The sequence below is a fragment of the Zootoca vivipara genome, chromosome 9 (genome assembly GCF_965207765.1).
Source record: "Zootoca vivipara chromosome 9, rZooViv2.hap1.1, whole genome shotgun sequence".
Taxonomy (NCBI): domain Eukaryota; kingdom Metazoa; phylum Chordata; class Lepidosauria; order Squamata; family Lacertidae; genus Zootoca; species Zootoca vivipara.
The window spans coordinates 56892062-56906566 of record NC_142592.1 but is presented as its reverse complement, the minus strand read 5'-3'; the positions used below and the strand labels follow the sequence as shown (position 1 = coordinate 56906566).

Genomic DNA, 14505 nt, shown 5'->3' with positions numbered 1-14505 from the left:
GTTAAAATTTTAAGACCCATCACCCCCGACCACTGGCCCTGATTACAGTGCAAGTTGGGAGTCTTAACAAAATCTGGAGTGCCATAGGTTCCCCACCTCTTGTTTTAAGCCAATAATGTGAAAAAAGACTTGGAGAAAGAAGAGGATCCATCATACTGAAACCATAGGTACCACTCCCCTTATAGCAGCAACTTCCCTACTCAACCAAGCCCCCCTTAAAAAGGAAAGAGAAAAACGCCACCTCAATTTTTTTTAAAAAATGGTTGAGGACCTCAACTCCAAAGCACCTGAAACTAGATGGCAAACATAGTACTATTGTTGGAGGGTGGATGGCGGCTAACAGATTGTGATTGAATCCCGACAAGACAGAAGTACTGTTTGTGGGGGACAGGAGGCGGGCAGGTGTGGAGGACTCCCTGGTCCTGAATGGGGTAACTGTGCCCCTGAAGGACCAGGTGCGCAGCCAGGGAGTCATTTTGGACTCACAGCTGTCCATGGAGGCACAGGTCAATTCTGTGTACAGGGCAGCTGTTTATCAGCTCCATTTGGTACGCAGGCTGAGACCCTACCTGCCCACGGACTGTCTCGCCAGAGTGGTGCATGCTCTAGTTATCTCTTGCTTGGACTACTGCAATGCGCTCTATGTGGGGCTACCTTTGAAGGTGACCCGGAAACTACAACTAACCCAGAATGCGGCAGCTAGACTGGTGACGGGGAGCGGCCGCCGAGACCACATAACACAGGGCCTGAAAGACCTACATTGGCTCCCAGTACGTTTCCAAGCACAATTCAAAGTGTTGGTGCTGACCTTTAAAGCCCTAAACGGCCTCGGTCCAGTATACCTGAAGGAGCGTCTCCTCCCCCATCGTTCTGCCCGGACACTGAGGTCCAGTGCCGAGGGCCTTCTGGCGGTTCCCTCGCTACGAGAAGCTAAGTTACAGGGAACCAGGCAGAGGGCCTTCTTGGTAGTGGCGCCCACCCTGTGGAATGCCCTCCCACCAGAGGTCAAAGAGAACAACAATTACCAGACCTTTAGAAGGCATCTTAAGGCAGCCCTGTTTAGGGAAGCTTTTAATGTTTGATGGATTTCTGTATTTAAATGTTTTGTTGGAAGCCGCCCAGAGTGGCTGGGGGAACCCAACCAGATGGGCGGGGTATAAATAATATATTATTATTATTATTATTATTATTATTATTATTATTATTATTATTATTATTATTTTACTACTCTGTTAACCTGGACTCTTCTAACCAAACATCTCCCTCCACTATCAGAGAAAGGCTATTGGGGCTATTTATCTAATACAGAATGTTGTTTCTTACCCAAACTAATCTTAAATTGCTGCCCAGGACTCTCTCCTGCTGTGAGTGCCCACAGGCCCTGTCCCTGCCTCCTTCCACCTGGTCTAGGGCGGGGCCTGGAAGGCCTCATAAAGGACTGCTGCCGCTGCTCTGCTGCTGGTGCTGCCCAGGACTCTCTCCTGCTGTGAGTGCCCACAGGCCCTGTCCCTACCTCTCTCCACCTGGTTTAGGGCGGGGCCTGGAAGGCCTCATAAAGGACTGCTGCCGCTGCTCTGCTGCTGGTGCTGCCCAGGACTCTCTCCAGCTGTGAGTGCCCACAGGCCCTGTCCCTACCTCTCTCCACCTGGTTTAGGGCGGGGCCTGGAAGGCCTCATAAAGGACTGCTGCCGCTGCTCTGCTGCTGGTGCTGCCCAGGACTCTCTCCTGCTGTGAGTGCCCACAGGCCCTGTCCCTGCCTCCTTCCACCTGGTCTAGGGCGGGGCCTGGAAGGCCTCATAAAGGACTGCTGCCGCTGCTCTGCTGCTGGTGCTGCCCAGGACTCTCTCCAGCTGTGAGTGCCCACAGGCCCTGTCCCTACCTCTCTCCACCTGGTTTAGGGCGGGGCCTGGAAGGCCTCATAAAGGACTGCTGCCGCTGCTCTGCTGCTGGTGCTGCCCAGGACTCTCTCCTGCTGTGAGTGCCCACAGGCCCTGTCCCTGCCTCCTTCCACCTGGTCTAGGGCGGGGCCTGGAAGCCTCATAAAGGACTGCTGCCGCTGCTCTGCTGCTGGTGCTGCCCAGGACTCTCTCCTGCTGTGAGTGCCCACAGGCCCTGTCCCTACCTCTCTCCACCTGGTTTAGGGCGGGGCCTGGAAGGCCTCATAAAGGACTGCTGCCGCCGCTCTGCTGCTGGTGCTGCCCAGGGGAACTTGAAACAGCACAGAGTCCTTTTTAAAATGCTTTTTAAAGAATTTTTAATGTTTTTATCTTCTTTGGGGTGGTAGGTGGGAGGGATTTTTAGTTGGGTGTGGGAATCTGTTAAATTTTAGTGTATTTGTAATTTTTATTGTTTTTGGTTTTATTGTTTTATTGTGTTTGGGGTGGTAGGTGGGAGGGATTTTTAGTTGGGTGTGGGAATCTGTTAAATTTTAGTGTATTTGTAATTTTTATTGTTTTTGGTTTTATTGTTTTATTGTCTTTTTTGTGTTCTTCTTTTGTTGAGTTCTTGCTGTTTTTTACAGAGGTTTTATTTTGTTTTTAAGGGGAGGGGTCAGGGCTGCCCGGGAGGGGGTCCCAGCAAGCAAAATGGCTGGGGCAGATTCCACAGGGGGGTGTGCACTGGAACAACCAATCTCAGTGGTCACGGGTAGGAGGAGGAGTTACGCTAAGACCAGACCATGTCATTACCGAGGAGGCAGACTTAGTCGTTGTCTGAGGACTATCCCTGCCTCCAGGTCTGGTCCTGACCGGACGGATATTGGAATCAGCAAGGGATACCCACATGACCTGAAGGTGCTGCTGTGCAATGCCAGGTCGATGATGAATAAGACCACCGCCATTCACGACCTGATTGTGGATGGAGGATTTGACCTGGCATGTGTGACAGAGACCTGGTTGGAGGAAGCCGATGGGCCCGTTCTTGGCGCTGCTTGCCCACCAGGTTTCTCTTATGCACAGCAACCCAGGCCATCTGGGCGGGGAGGGGGGGTTGCAGTGATTTTTAGGAAGTCATTAGTTTGCACCAGGCGTCCTATTGGGAAGACCCAGTTCTCTGAGTGCATGTTCTGGAAGTTGGGCAATAGAGGCAGTACAGGATTCCTTTTGGTGTACCGACCTCCCCGCTGCACCAAGGATTCCCTGCCCGAGCTGCTTCAGGTCGTGTCGGATGTGCTCCTGGAGACACCTAGCTTGGTTGTCTTAGGGGATTTTAACATCCATGCCGACACGACCTTACAAGGAGCCGCTCGGGACTTCGTGGAAAGCATGGCCACCATGGGGCTGTCCCTGAATAAGTCTGGCCCAACTCATAGCCGCGGACATGCCTTGGACTTGGTGTTTACCTCTATGGATGTTGGTGATCTGACATTAAGTAAAAGCGAAACAAAAGAAGTGCCATGGTCAGATCACTTTCTGGTGCAACTGGACTTCTCCGCAACCCTTCCCCTCTGCAGGGAGGTGGGACCGATTCGGATGGTCCGCCCCCGCTACTTAATGGATCCAATTGGCTTCCAAAGAGTGGTAGGGGATGTTTTATCCCATGTCGATGGCCTTTCAGCTGATTCCCTGGTGGCCCGCTGGAATGCGGAGTTAACCAGCGCTATTGACTGTCTGGCTCCGAAGCGCCCTCTCAGATTGCATGGAGCCCGGACAGCCCCGTGGTTTTCCCCGGCGCTGAGGGCAATGAAACAGTCGTTGAGACGGCTAGAGCGCCGGTGGCGGAAAACTCATTTTGAATCAGACCGGACACGGGCTAGAGCTCAACTTCGAGCCTACCAAGTGGCAATGGCGACGGCGAAGAGGACCTTCTTCACCGTCTCCATCGCATCTGCAGAAAACAGCAGCAGGAGACTCTTCCAGGTGGTTCGCAATTTAGCGGAACCACCTGCTCCATCCGGGCCCAGTACGGGCCACATGATCTCCTGCAATGATTTTGCAAAGTTTTTTGCAGATAAAGTCGCTCAGATTCGGGAAGAGGTAGACTCCACCGTGGGAGCAGGGCCGGGGCGGGGGAGTGCTAGAGTCCTGTCTAGTCAAGTTTTGTGGGATCAATTTCAATCTGTTACCTCCGAGGATGTGGACAGGCTGCTTAGACGAATGAAACCAACCACCTGTCTCCTTGATCCTTGCCCATCCTGGCTTATAAAAGCTAGCCAGGAAGGGCTGGGCGATGGGCTTCGCGGGTTGGTAAATGCTTCTCTCCATGAGGGAGCCTTCCCAGACCCGCTGAAAGAGGCGGTTATTAAACCGCTTCTTAAAAAACCATCTTTAGATCCGGCCAATACGGCCAACTATCGCCCAGTCTCAAATCTTCCATTCTTGGGCAAGGTGATTGAGCGAGTGGTTGCGGAACAACTCCAGGCACGCCTGGAAGAAGCGGACCATTTGGATCCCTTCCAGTCAGGATTCAGGCCTCATCATGGGACTGAAACTGCCTTGGTCGCACTGGTCGATGATCTCCGGCGGGCTAGGGACAAAGGTAAGAGCTGTTTCCTTGTTCTGCTGGATCTCTCAGCGGCTTTTGACACCATCGACCATAACATCCTTCTGGACCGTCTAGAGGGCTTGGGAGCTGGGGGCACTGTCATGCAGTGGTTCCGCTCCTTCCTCCTGGGCCGTGTTCAGAAAGTGGTGGTGGGGGATGAGTGTTCAGACCCCTGGGCGCTCACTTGTGGGGTGCCTCAGGGTTCTGTCCTCTCCCCCATGCTTTTTAACATCTATATGCAGCCACTGGGAGAGATCATCAGGGGGTTTGGGCTGGGTGTCCATCAGTATGCTGATGATACCCAGCTCTACCTCTCTTTTAAATCAGAACCAGTGAAGGCGGTGAAGGTCCTGTGTGAGTGCTTGGAGGCGGTTGGAGGATGGATGGCGGCTAACAGATTGAGATTGAATCCTGACAAGACAGAAGTACTGTTTGTGGGGGACAGGAGGCGGGCGGGTGTGGAGGACTCCCTGGTCCTGAATGGGGTAACTGTGCCCCTGAAAGACCAGGTGCGCAGCCTGGGAGTCATTTTAGACTCACAGCTGTCCATGGAGGCACAGGTCAACTCCGTGTCCAGGGCAGCTGTTTATCAGCTCCATCTGGTACGCAGGCTGAGTCCCTACCTGCCCACTGACTGTCTCTCCAGAGTGGTGCATGCTCTAGTTATCTCTCGCTTGGACTACTGCAATGCGCTCTACGTGGGGCTACCTTTGAAGGTGACCCGGAAACTACAACTAATCCAGAATGCGGCAGCTAGACTGGTGACTGGGAGCGGCCGCCGAGATCACATAACACCGGTCCTAAAAGACCTACATTGGCTCCCAGTACGTTTCCAAGCACAATTCAAAGTGTTGGTGTTGACCTTTAAAGCCCTAAACGGCCTCGGTCCGGTATACCTGAAGGAGCGTCTCCACCCCCATCGTTCTGCCCGGACACTGAGGTCCAGCTCCGAGGGCCTTCTGGCGGTTCCCTCATTACGAGAAGCCAAGTTACAGGGAACCAGGCAGAGGGCCTTCTCGGTAGTGGCACCCACCCTGTGGAATGCCCTCCCACTAGAGGTCAAAGAGAACAATTACCAGACCTTTAGAAGGCATCTCAAGGCAGCCCTGTTTAGGGAAGCTTTTAATGTTTGATGGATTTCTGTATTTTAGAATTTCTGTTTTTTTTGGAAGCCGCCCAGAGTGGCTGGGGGAACCCGGCCAGATGGGCGGGGTATAAATAATAAATTATTATTATTATTATAAATTGTAAACCCTGCCCCATCAAAAGTGCTCCCTCACTTATGACACCATTCCTGGAATCCCCTTCTCAAACTAGAGCCACCCCGGAACCACGCTCACACCACGAACACCCAAAAAATATTGTTGTTTCACTTGCCATTGGTCTCTGACTTTTTGCCGGCCGCTGTCGCCTGAATTACAGAAGAAGAAGCACAAAGTTGAAAGGTCAGGTCAGGTTATTTCTGTGCACATATAATAATAGCATCATGTTTATTTCCAATAGATACTGTTCAGAAGAAAGGTATAAAGAGATGAAAAATACTGAGCTTACAGAGGTGGCTCTTTGCGACCTCTTACCTTTGTGGGGGAAGTGACTTTTTCAACTGACTGCTTCTCCCAGAGGTTACGTTTGCCGGATACGTCTCCAGGTTTTAAGTCCTAGTTCACAAAAGGAGATGGGGAAACAAAGCAAGAAGTTTGAAAAAGAGAAAGCAGTTAATGAAAGGGTTTTATCCAATTAAGTCACTACACAAGTGGCACGACTGCCGTTTGTGCAATAGAACTTTCCCTCCCCTCCGCTCCCCCCATATGGTCCCACTCCAAAAAACCCCTGCTCTAGCAGGTTGGGGGAACCCCAAGGCAGTTTGGGGCAGGATGCTCAGGGGAAGGGAGAGGGGCTATATGCCATGATGCAAGCAATGGCATAGTTAGATCCAAACAAAGTTGTGTCTTATTTAGACCCCTTAAGACCAATTTCATATACGTATACTGCCACGAGTCTTTCATTTATTGAAAACGGCCCCACTGAAATAAACAGGACTCGTATGAATGGAAGCCTGGTTACGACTGGGTCTGCAGGACTACGGTTTTGTGGCTTAGCACGATGGTAGCTCAGAAAGAGATTTACCTGACTAGTTTAACAGAAAACAGCCAGTCCAAGAGAAGAATAGAACAGCAGGTGCCTGGAATCCAGCCAAGGAGGTGATGGTGAAAAGAGAGAAGTGAATAGAGAAATCAGCTGAGAAAGAGAGAATGAATTGGAGAAAAGGACAGGTTAGTCTCGATCCACTTCTGTTGCTCTTGCACACGCCCACAGACTAATTGCAGTGCCGATTTATGATGCATGAAATTTACTTCTCTGTGTACTTGCAAATATCCAGCAAGGAGTTTTGACCAGAGATGGAGAAGAGCATACAAAGTGACCGAAAATGAGGAGCCCTTTCCAGCGCAAAGGCTGCATTGCATCAAGGGCAATCTTCCTTGGGGGGGGGGGGCTGCGTATGCCAGTAGTGGGTGGGGCCATAGGCAAAAGTGGGTGGAGCATCAGGTATGACTTTATACCTTTGCTCAGTAAGCTATATTTCAGCCATGCAAAAGTCAGAGGCTTCTACATCCTCGCAAGCAAGAGGCATTTTCACAATTCAAGGACACATTCCAGGCAAGCAGAAGAGCTCGAGGACAGCATAGAGAAGGACAGGGACTGGTAAAGGGCTGGATACAGACAGATCTGAATGGCTTCATTTGGTGCCCTGGCCCTGCGGTTCCCTGCATTGCAAGGGGTTGGACTAGATGACCCTTGGGGTTACCACCTCCCAACTCTACAATTACATGATTCCCCATCTCTGTTCTAGGAAAACTGGCCACCAGGAACGAATGGTGGCTGCTACCATCACCTATTTCTCGTCTTTAGCATCTGGAAACTGGGCAGACACTCATTCCAAACATAAAGGTCCCACTATTAGGATTAATGGCCCTTCTTAATTGCAGGGTCTATGAATTAGCTGACTTGATCCCCTACAGCCTCTATCTTGCACTGGTTCCTTCCTTGCTCTGGCCATTCACAGTGCAAGGCACTGTCCCCATGCTCACGTGCCATGGGTATGTGGTGATGGCAAGGAGGAGGAGGAAAAGCTGGCTCCATATAAGAGGGTCAAGCAACCCTACCACCACCAGAATACGAAGCCTGTAATGTCTACTTAAATAGTCCCAGAGTTCTTTCTTGTTCCCATTGTGTGCAGAATTTGTTCTTTTCTGGACTCGCTTCTGCAGGAAGTTATCGGCATTTCACCTTGCTGTGTTAAACTGGAGCTGTTTGATGGTCAAAGGATGAAGCTACTGTAAACAGAAGGGCAAGCACTCACCGATGGTTTTGGAGCAGGCGATTTGCTGTTTTCTGGGGTCTTGGTCAACCATTCGTTGATGCGACTGGAGACACCGACCTTTAGCCCAGCTGTTTCCTGCAGAACATTCATTTCCCAATGTGATTACAGGTTGCATGCGAAAATGAATTATAAAAGGGGGGGGGTAAGGATTTAGGACTGAAAGCAAAGTGAGGGGAGAGGGACACCGAGTTGGCCAGCAGGTAATGGCTTTCTCCACCTGCCTTGCCCCTCCCTCCAGCCCTAGGAGCCTCCATAAGGGAGCAGTTTCCAGAGGAGGAACAGCAAGCTGCATAAAGTGTATGCTTATTCTAATGAGCTGAACAGAGTGAAAGATTATGAGGCATGGAAGTGTGGAGAGTTTGTGTATGAACTGAACAGTGCTTAGTTTTTGTTGTTTTGCTGCTATTTTGTTAATATTTTGTTAAACAACTACCAAACTTTTAGAAGACATCTGAAGGCAGCCCTGTTTAGGGAAGCTTTTTATTATTATTATTATTATTTTGCTCTATAGATCAGGCATCCCCAAACTTCGGCCCTCCAGATGTTTTGGACTACAATTCCCATCTCCCCTGACCACTGGTCCTGTTAGCTAGGGATCATGGGAGTTGTAGGCCAAAACATCTGGAGGGCTGCAGTTTGGGGATGCCTGCTATACATTATGAATGCTGCACTGATTTGTTAATCACATAATATGACTTTTGCTTTTATTGTGATGCTTAGCTTATTTTTAGTTGGTGCTATTTTGTTAATGTTTTATAGATTGGAAGCCACCCAGAGTGGCTGGGGAAACCCAGCCAAATGGGCGGGGTACAAATAAATTATTATTATTACAAACGCTGTGCCGATTTGCTATTAACATAATATGACCTTTGCTTTAATTGCAATGTTTAGCTTATTTCTTAGTTGCAGCCTTGATAAGAGTCTTTTTATAGATTGCAATTGTTCTACTGATGATTTGTTAATTATTCTACATGATTTATGCTGTGTTTGTGATGTTACTTCTTGTTTGTAGGCCGCTTTTGGATTCCTTCCAATGAAGAGCAGCATAGAAATATAATTGTTTTGCAAGCCTGTGTTTTGCAACTTCACAGAAGTGGTGGGCATTGAAGTGATGTGTCCTCAAAACGTAGAGCACATGCTGTAGTCCTGGGGGGGTTGTGCAATGGAGAGTCCCCATTGCCATTTAGATGCAGAGTGCAGGTCAAGATCACAAGGAGAGGAATTAGGCCAGTGGCCCATCTAGTCCAGCATCCTATTCTCACGGTGGTCAGCAGCCAGGTGCCCCTGGGAATCCTGCAAGCAGGACCTGAATGCAACACCCCTCTTCCCACTTGTGATTCTCCATCCATCAGCAATGCCTAATAGACATGGACCGGCGAAGGTTTCCACTACCCCAAGCCCTGCAAAAAGTGGAGCTAAGCATCCTTTCCTCCCTTGCCCTGACCGCTATCTGGAATCAGAGCAGAGGTGCTTCAAACGTGTGCATGACTTCGAAGGAGGAACACATACCTTATTGGGCGTCCCGGTGCCAGAAGGTGACGAGAACACGTTGCCTTTTTCCCACATGCTTTTGATGTTTCGGACTCCCTCGGCAGGAACTGGGAGGTCAGAGGCTGCTGGCTTGGCAGCCTTCGCAGCTTTAGTGCCCTGCAGGAAGAAGCAGCTATGATGTTTCCTTAATTAATTCCATTTGCAGAGGGATCTAGGGTGCAGCTGTGGGAGGGGTTTCCCTAAGCACCATAGCCATGTTGGGGGCGGGATTAGCACTTTGCCGTGAATGCTGCTGGCGAGAGAAAGATTAAATCCACTCTTGAGTGGTCATCCAGGGATTTGGGGCGAAGTGGCATCCGTATGTGGACAACACCCACTTCTGTTTTTCCTGTGCCATTTATGTCAGGCAAAGCTATGCAGTTGCTTGCTTAGTGTCTGGAGGTGGTGATGCAGAGGGAGGGAGCTGCATCCAGCCATAGGGTCAGGTGTGTGGGAGTGCCCGGCTGCCAATCATCAGACATCAAATTCACTTGCTGAGGCTGCAAAGGGAGAACCGAGAGCGTGCTCTAAGTATGCCTCTAGTCCTTCCTCTGCCGTCACCGCTTCAATGCTGCAGCTGCAAAGATTCTTCCTCTAAGGATGCTTTCGGTTCTTCCTTTCCAGCTTAAAGTTACAGCATGCAAGCCCTCAGAGAATAACCAAGATTTCAACAAAAGGGACTGGGAGGGTGTGGCTGGGTTCAGACATAACATAAAACCCTGGATTGTGCTAACCATACCATAGTTAAGAACTCACACCGTGGTTTGCTCTTCCAAACAAACAATAGGAAAACTATGGTTGTGAGCTGCTGGCTGGCCTTTGTTTCCCATTCGCTCAGCACACAAATTCTGAAGTCCGCTCCCATCTTCATGGTGTAGCAGCCTCTTGAGCAGGCATCCCCAAACTGCGGCCCGCCAGATGTTTTGGCCTACAACTCCCATGACCCCTAGCTAACGGGACCAGTGGTTTGGGGATGCCTGCTCTTGAGGCTGAGCATTGGCCCTAACTCTGGCTTTCAATAATCTGTAGATTCAGATTCTACATCAAACTGTAGTTAGTACAGTTCAAGCTCTTCTTTACAAACCAGCTTCAGACTGAGATTTCTGTTTTGGGTTTATTGACACTAAACATGGGTTTGTAGGCATACTTCGTAGGCAGATGTTTAACCAATTTCACTAAGCAAACCATGGTTTTGTGTTACATCCAAGTTTACTCTTGCCTGGGCCTGGAGCCTCAAGTACATTTTCTGGGCCTTGCCAGCAGCCAACCAGAGGAACTCAATACATCCTGAAGCTGCAATAAGCTCACCTCAATTGCACTAGTGTACTGCTCCAACCTGCTGTCTATCTTGGAGACGACTGGAGTTGTGTGGGTAGGTTTCATTCCACTATGTAAAAAAATTAAATAAATGGAATAATGTTAGTCCCTATTGCTGGGCACCAAATTTTTACAATGCTCTTGTAAAAGCAAGGGTCTTATACCTCTTTTGGGCGGATTTGTTCAAGAACTCTGCACGTTCTTCTATCTAGAAAATAAAATAAAAGTCAAGTAAAATAAAAGTCCAGGTTTCCTAAGGCAACAGAGCCTGGTGGAAAGAGAATAAGCTGAGTGCATCAGCAAAGATGCACTAAATAAAACAGTAGCACAACACACAACACCACCGCAACAAGATGAGGTGACCGTGGAGGGGAAGGAAGTCATGGCTAATTAGGGCCTCTGTGGATTCTGCAATTCTGTAAGCATGAGAGTTTCTTAGAACCATATAATTGTAGAGCTGGAAGGGACAATTAAAATACACAATAAAACAAACCCAGCAACTCCCTCACACAAGCACATTTAAAAGGACATGTCTGGAATCTTTGTGCCGAATAATCCAGCGTGCAAGGAGGGAGGGAGGGAAGGATTTTATTCACTTGCATGATAATGTCTGACTGCAGGATTTTATTCACTTGCATGATAATGTCTGACTGCAGAATCAGAGCACCTGAAGAGTTGCTCAGATTGGAAGTTTGGGGTTGCAGATGGCCACAAACGCAGTGTGCTTTCACCGCCACAAGATGGCAATGTAACAGAGAGAAGGATACGGTTCCCCTACAAATCCCTCAATTCTCTCCCTCTTTTAGCCTCTCTCAGGGTTGTTTCAAAAATCATGTATTTCCAACACGGATAATAGTATTTCAACCGGGGGACGGGGGGGACGGGGACATACAAGCCACATGTCTAGCAACCACATATAGTTACTTGTTTTTAATCCACATGTATGTGCTAGAAAGCCATGGCTGAATGCAGAGAAGCATTTGCATATGCAATCAGAACGTAACAATAATTTGCGCACTCTCAGTGCTTTTTGCATCTACATCTATATCTCTCATAGGGACCCAGGTGGCGCTGTGGTTAAACCACTGAGCCTAGGGCTTGCTGATCAGAAGGTCGGCGGTTCGAATCCCTGTGACGGGGTGAGCTCCCGTTGCTTGGTCCCAGCTCCTGCCAACCTAGCAGTTCGAAAGCACGTCAAAATGCAAGTAGATAAATAGGAACCGCTACAGCGGGAAGGTAAACGGCGTTTCCATGTGCTGCTCTGGTTTGCCAGAAGCGGCTTTGTCATGCTGGCCACATGACCTGGAAGCTATACGCCGGCTCCCTCGGCCAATAATGCGAGATGAGCGCGCAACCCCAGAGTCGGTCACGACTGGACCTAATGGTCAGGGGTTCCTTTACCTTTACCTATATCTCTATGGGCACTTCCTGTGAGGGAAATCGATCACATCTGAAATGGCCAGGCACTTTGCTCTTCTTGTCTGGCTGGTATATTTGCCCTCCTCTGCGCCTATATATTCATGCTTTTCTTTAACTGAGAACCACTAAGAGATACCTGCTTGGAGAATGATAAACATGGCAGTATGCTTTTCTGTCAGCCCACCCAGCTTATAGGGATTCTTGAGGAATTCAATAATTCCGGTATGAACGGACCTGACTGCACATCCCAGAATTAATTTGCAGATTGGAATTTAGCAATCCATCTGATTCTTTTATATGGATGTCCCATATTTGGCCTCATCACAACCACAAACACGCACACACACCAAGTTTTTAAATGTGCAATTTGAGAGAAAACACTTTCTGAGAGAAAATGCATTTAAAATAATCAGCTAAAAATAATAATCATAGATTAAGGCGAAAACAAGACAGAACAGACTTGTGAGTGGATTCATGCAAAAGTAAAATGGACTGGAAACCAATGGATTAAATCTCTCTACTCCAGTGGTGGATTGCCTGTGATCCATCTCCGGTTGTAGCTGAACAACAACTGCTGCTGCCGCAAATCATTGGTTATGCTGGCTGAGGTCGCTGGGAGTTGTAGTTCAGCAGCACATGGAAGGTCACAGGTCAAGCATAGCGTGGGAACCCTTTTCCTCCCCAAGGGCTGCATTTCCTTGTGAGGAACTTTCTGGGGGCCACAGAAAGTGGAGGAAGCAGAGCCAAGTATGGACAAAGCAGCAGGTTTGAATCTCCACCTTTGTACAGCAGCTTACATTTTAGCAATAGCTCAGTCGGTAGAGCATGAGACTCTTAATCTCAGGGTTGTGGGTTTGAGCCCCACATTGGGCGCACTAGAATTTTTAGTCAAAAGTCCACACAAACCTGCATGACTGCTAAGATTTTCCTTCAGGGGCTCTTGGGTTTTGAAAAGTATGATGGGTGTCAGTAACCCATGAGAGGGCCTAAAGTTCTTGGGCTTCAGGGAAACATTGTTTTATCTGCCCAGGATTATTGTGATGCTGCATTTTTGCAGAACTTTTTTTAATTGGTTTGTATCTCTACCTACTGTTGGTGTTTTATGCTGTTTGCCTTTTGTGGTTTGTACTGTGTATGTTGTTGCTTGTGGTTTTAATGGTTGGCTGATGAATGGGATGAACAAACAAACACATTAAAATTGCTTTGTAATTTGCAGGCTTGCACACTGGGGTCACCAACTTGGTGCCCTCCAGATGTTGCTAGACTAGAACCCCTGACCTCCCTCCCGCCCCCTGCCGAACATGGACCATGTGGGGGGGGCTGATGGGAGTTGAGAGTCTGACCACCTCTGGAAGGAACTACATTGACTGCCCCTGGCCTACAAAAAAAATGGGAGAAAGAAAATGAATTTGGAGGAGTTGATCAAGCTAAGCACAATTTTATTCACAGGAAAACAGATGTCACTGCACAACACCAGCATGCTCACAACTTAGAAACGTTATGGGCACATACGGTAAACAGAATTACAAAATAGATCTGTAAAACAAGACAGAAAGCAGGAGAGATCTGTAAAAAACAAGCAGCAATCTGTAAAATATGACATCAAAAGCAGAAGGTGTTATGATCTCTCTAAATCCGAATTCCAACCCCAGCCTGTTGTTTTTTTCTCTCTCAGCCTGAATTTTACATCCTGTTCTATCTAAAACTATAGGGTGCAATACACTGTCCTTTTAAAATCAGCAGCAGAACTCTTGTTACTGTTAATGGTTCTGACAGACACAGATCTGTTTTGAGTGCAAGACACCAAGACACACACACACACACACACACACACACACACACACACACACACACACCAGGATTCACAAGGCAGCACATAAGAATCTTCCTCTGGGAAGCATAAGCAATGAAAAAGAACAACAGTAACAGCAAAACCCACTCTGCAGCTCCCTATTTTTTATTTTTATTTTTTTGAGGAAGCCCAAAGTCAACTCCAGATGTAGATTAAGCTGGGAATGAAGAGAACCGGTCAGGGAAGGGCGATACATCTTTTCCAGATTTGACGGAATCTACAAACAGTACTTATGAGAGCCCATCTAGATGAGCATGGTCCATTCCAATTAAAGCAGCTCTGCAGGGCTTTGCACACAGATTCCCACCAAACACCTGCTATCAGATCCAGATGACATGGAGCACCACGCCCCTGACTGCCTTCTGGCTGGGATGAAGGGCGAGGCAGACATGCAGTGGGTGCAGTGCAAACCTGCCAGCAGGAGTGCTGGTTTGGCTCTGCCATCCCGTTTGCACAGCCCCGACCTCGCCCTCTCCATCCTGGTATGCAGCAGCAACTCAGCTGGCTTAAGGTCGGGTGAGTG

General features: G+C 48.6%; 1 protein-coding gene across 34 annotated transcripts in view; it reads right to left on the bottom strand.

Annotated features, from left to right (window-relative positions):
* The window catches only part of CALD1 (caldesmon 1), a 184006-nt gene that overhangs the window by 3370 nt on the left and 166131 nt on the right, over nt 1-14505 (bottom strand). For all 34 annotated transcript variants that reach the window (XM_060280022.2, XM_088676924.1, XM_088676927.1 and 31 more), the window contains 6 exons: nt 10876-10919; nt 10703-10781; nt 9374-9511; nt 7844-7939; nt 6060-6140; nt 5860-5893 (listed from right to left, as the gene is read on the bottom strand). In XM_060280022.2, the coding sequence (XP_060136005.1) occupies nt 5860-5893; nt 6060-6140; nt 7844-7939; nt 9374-9511; nt 10703-10781; nt 10876-10919 (472 nt within the window). The remainder of the gene's footprint in view (nt 1-5859; nt 5894-6059; nt 6141-7843; nt 7940-9373; nt 9512-10702; nt 10782-10875; nt 10920-14505) is intronic.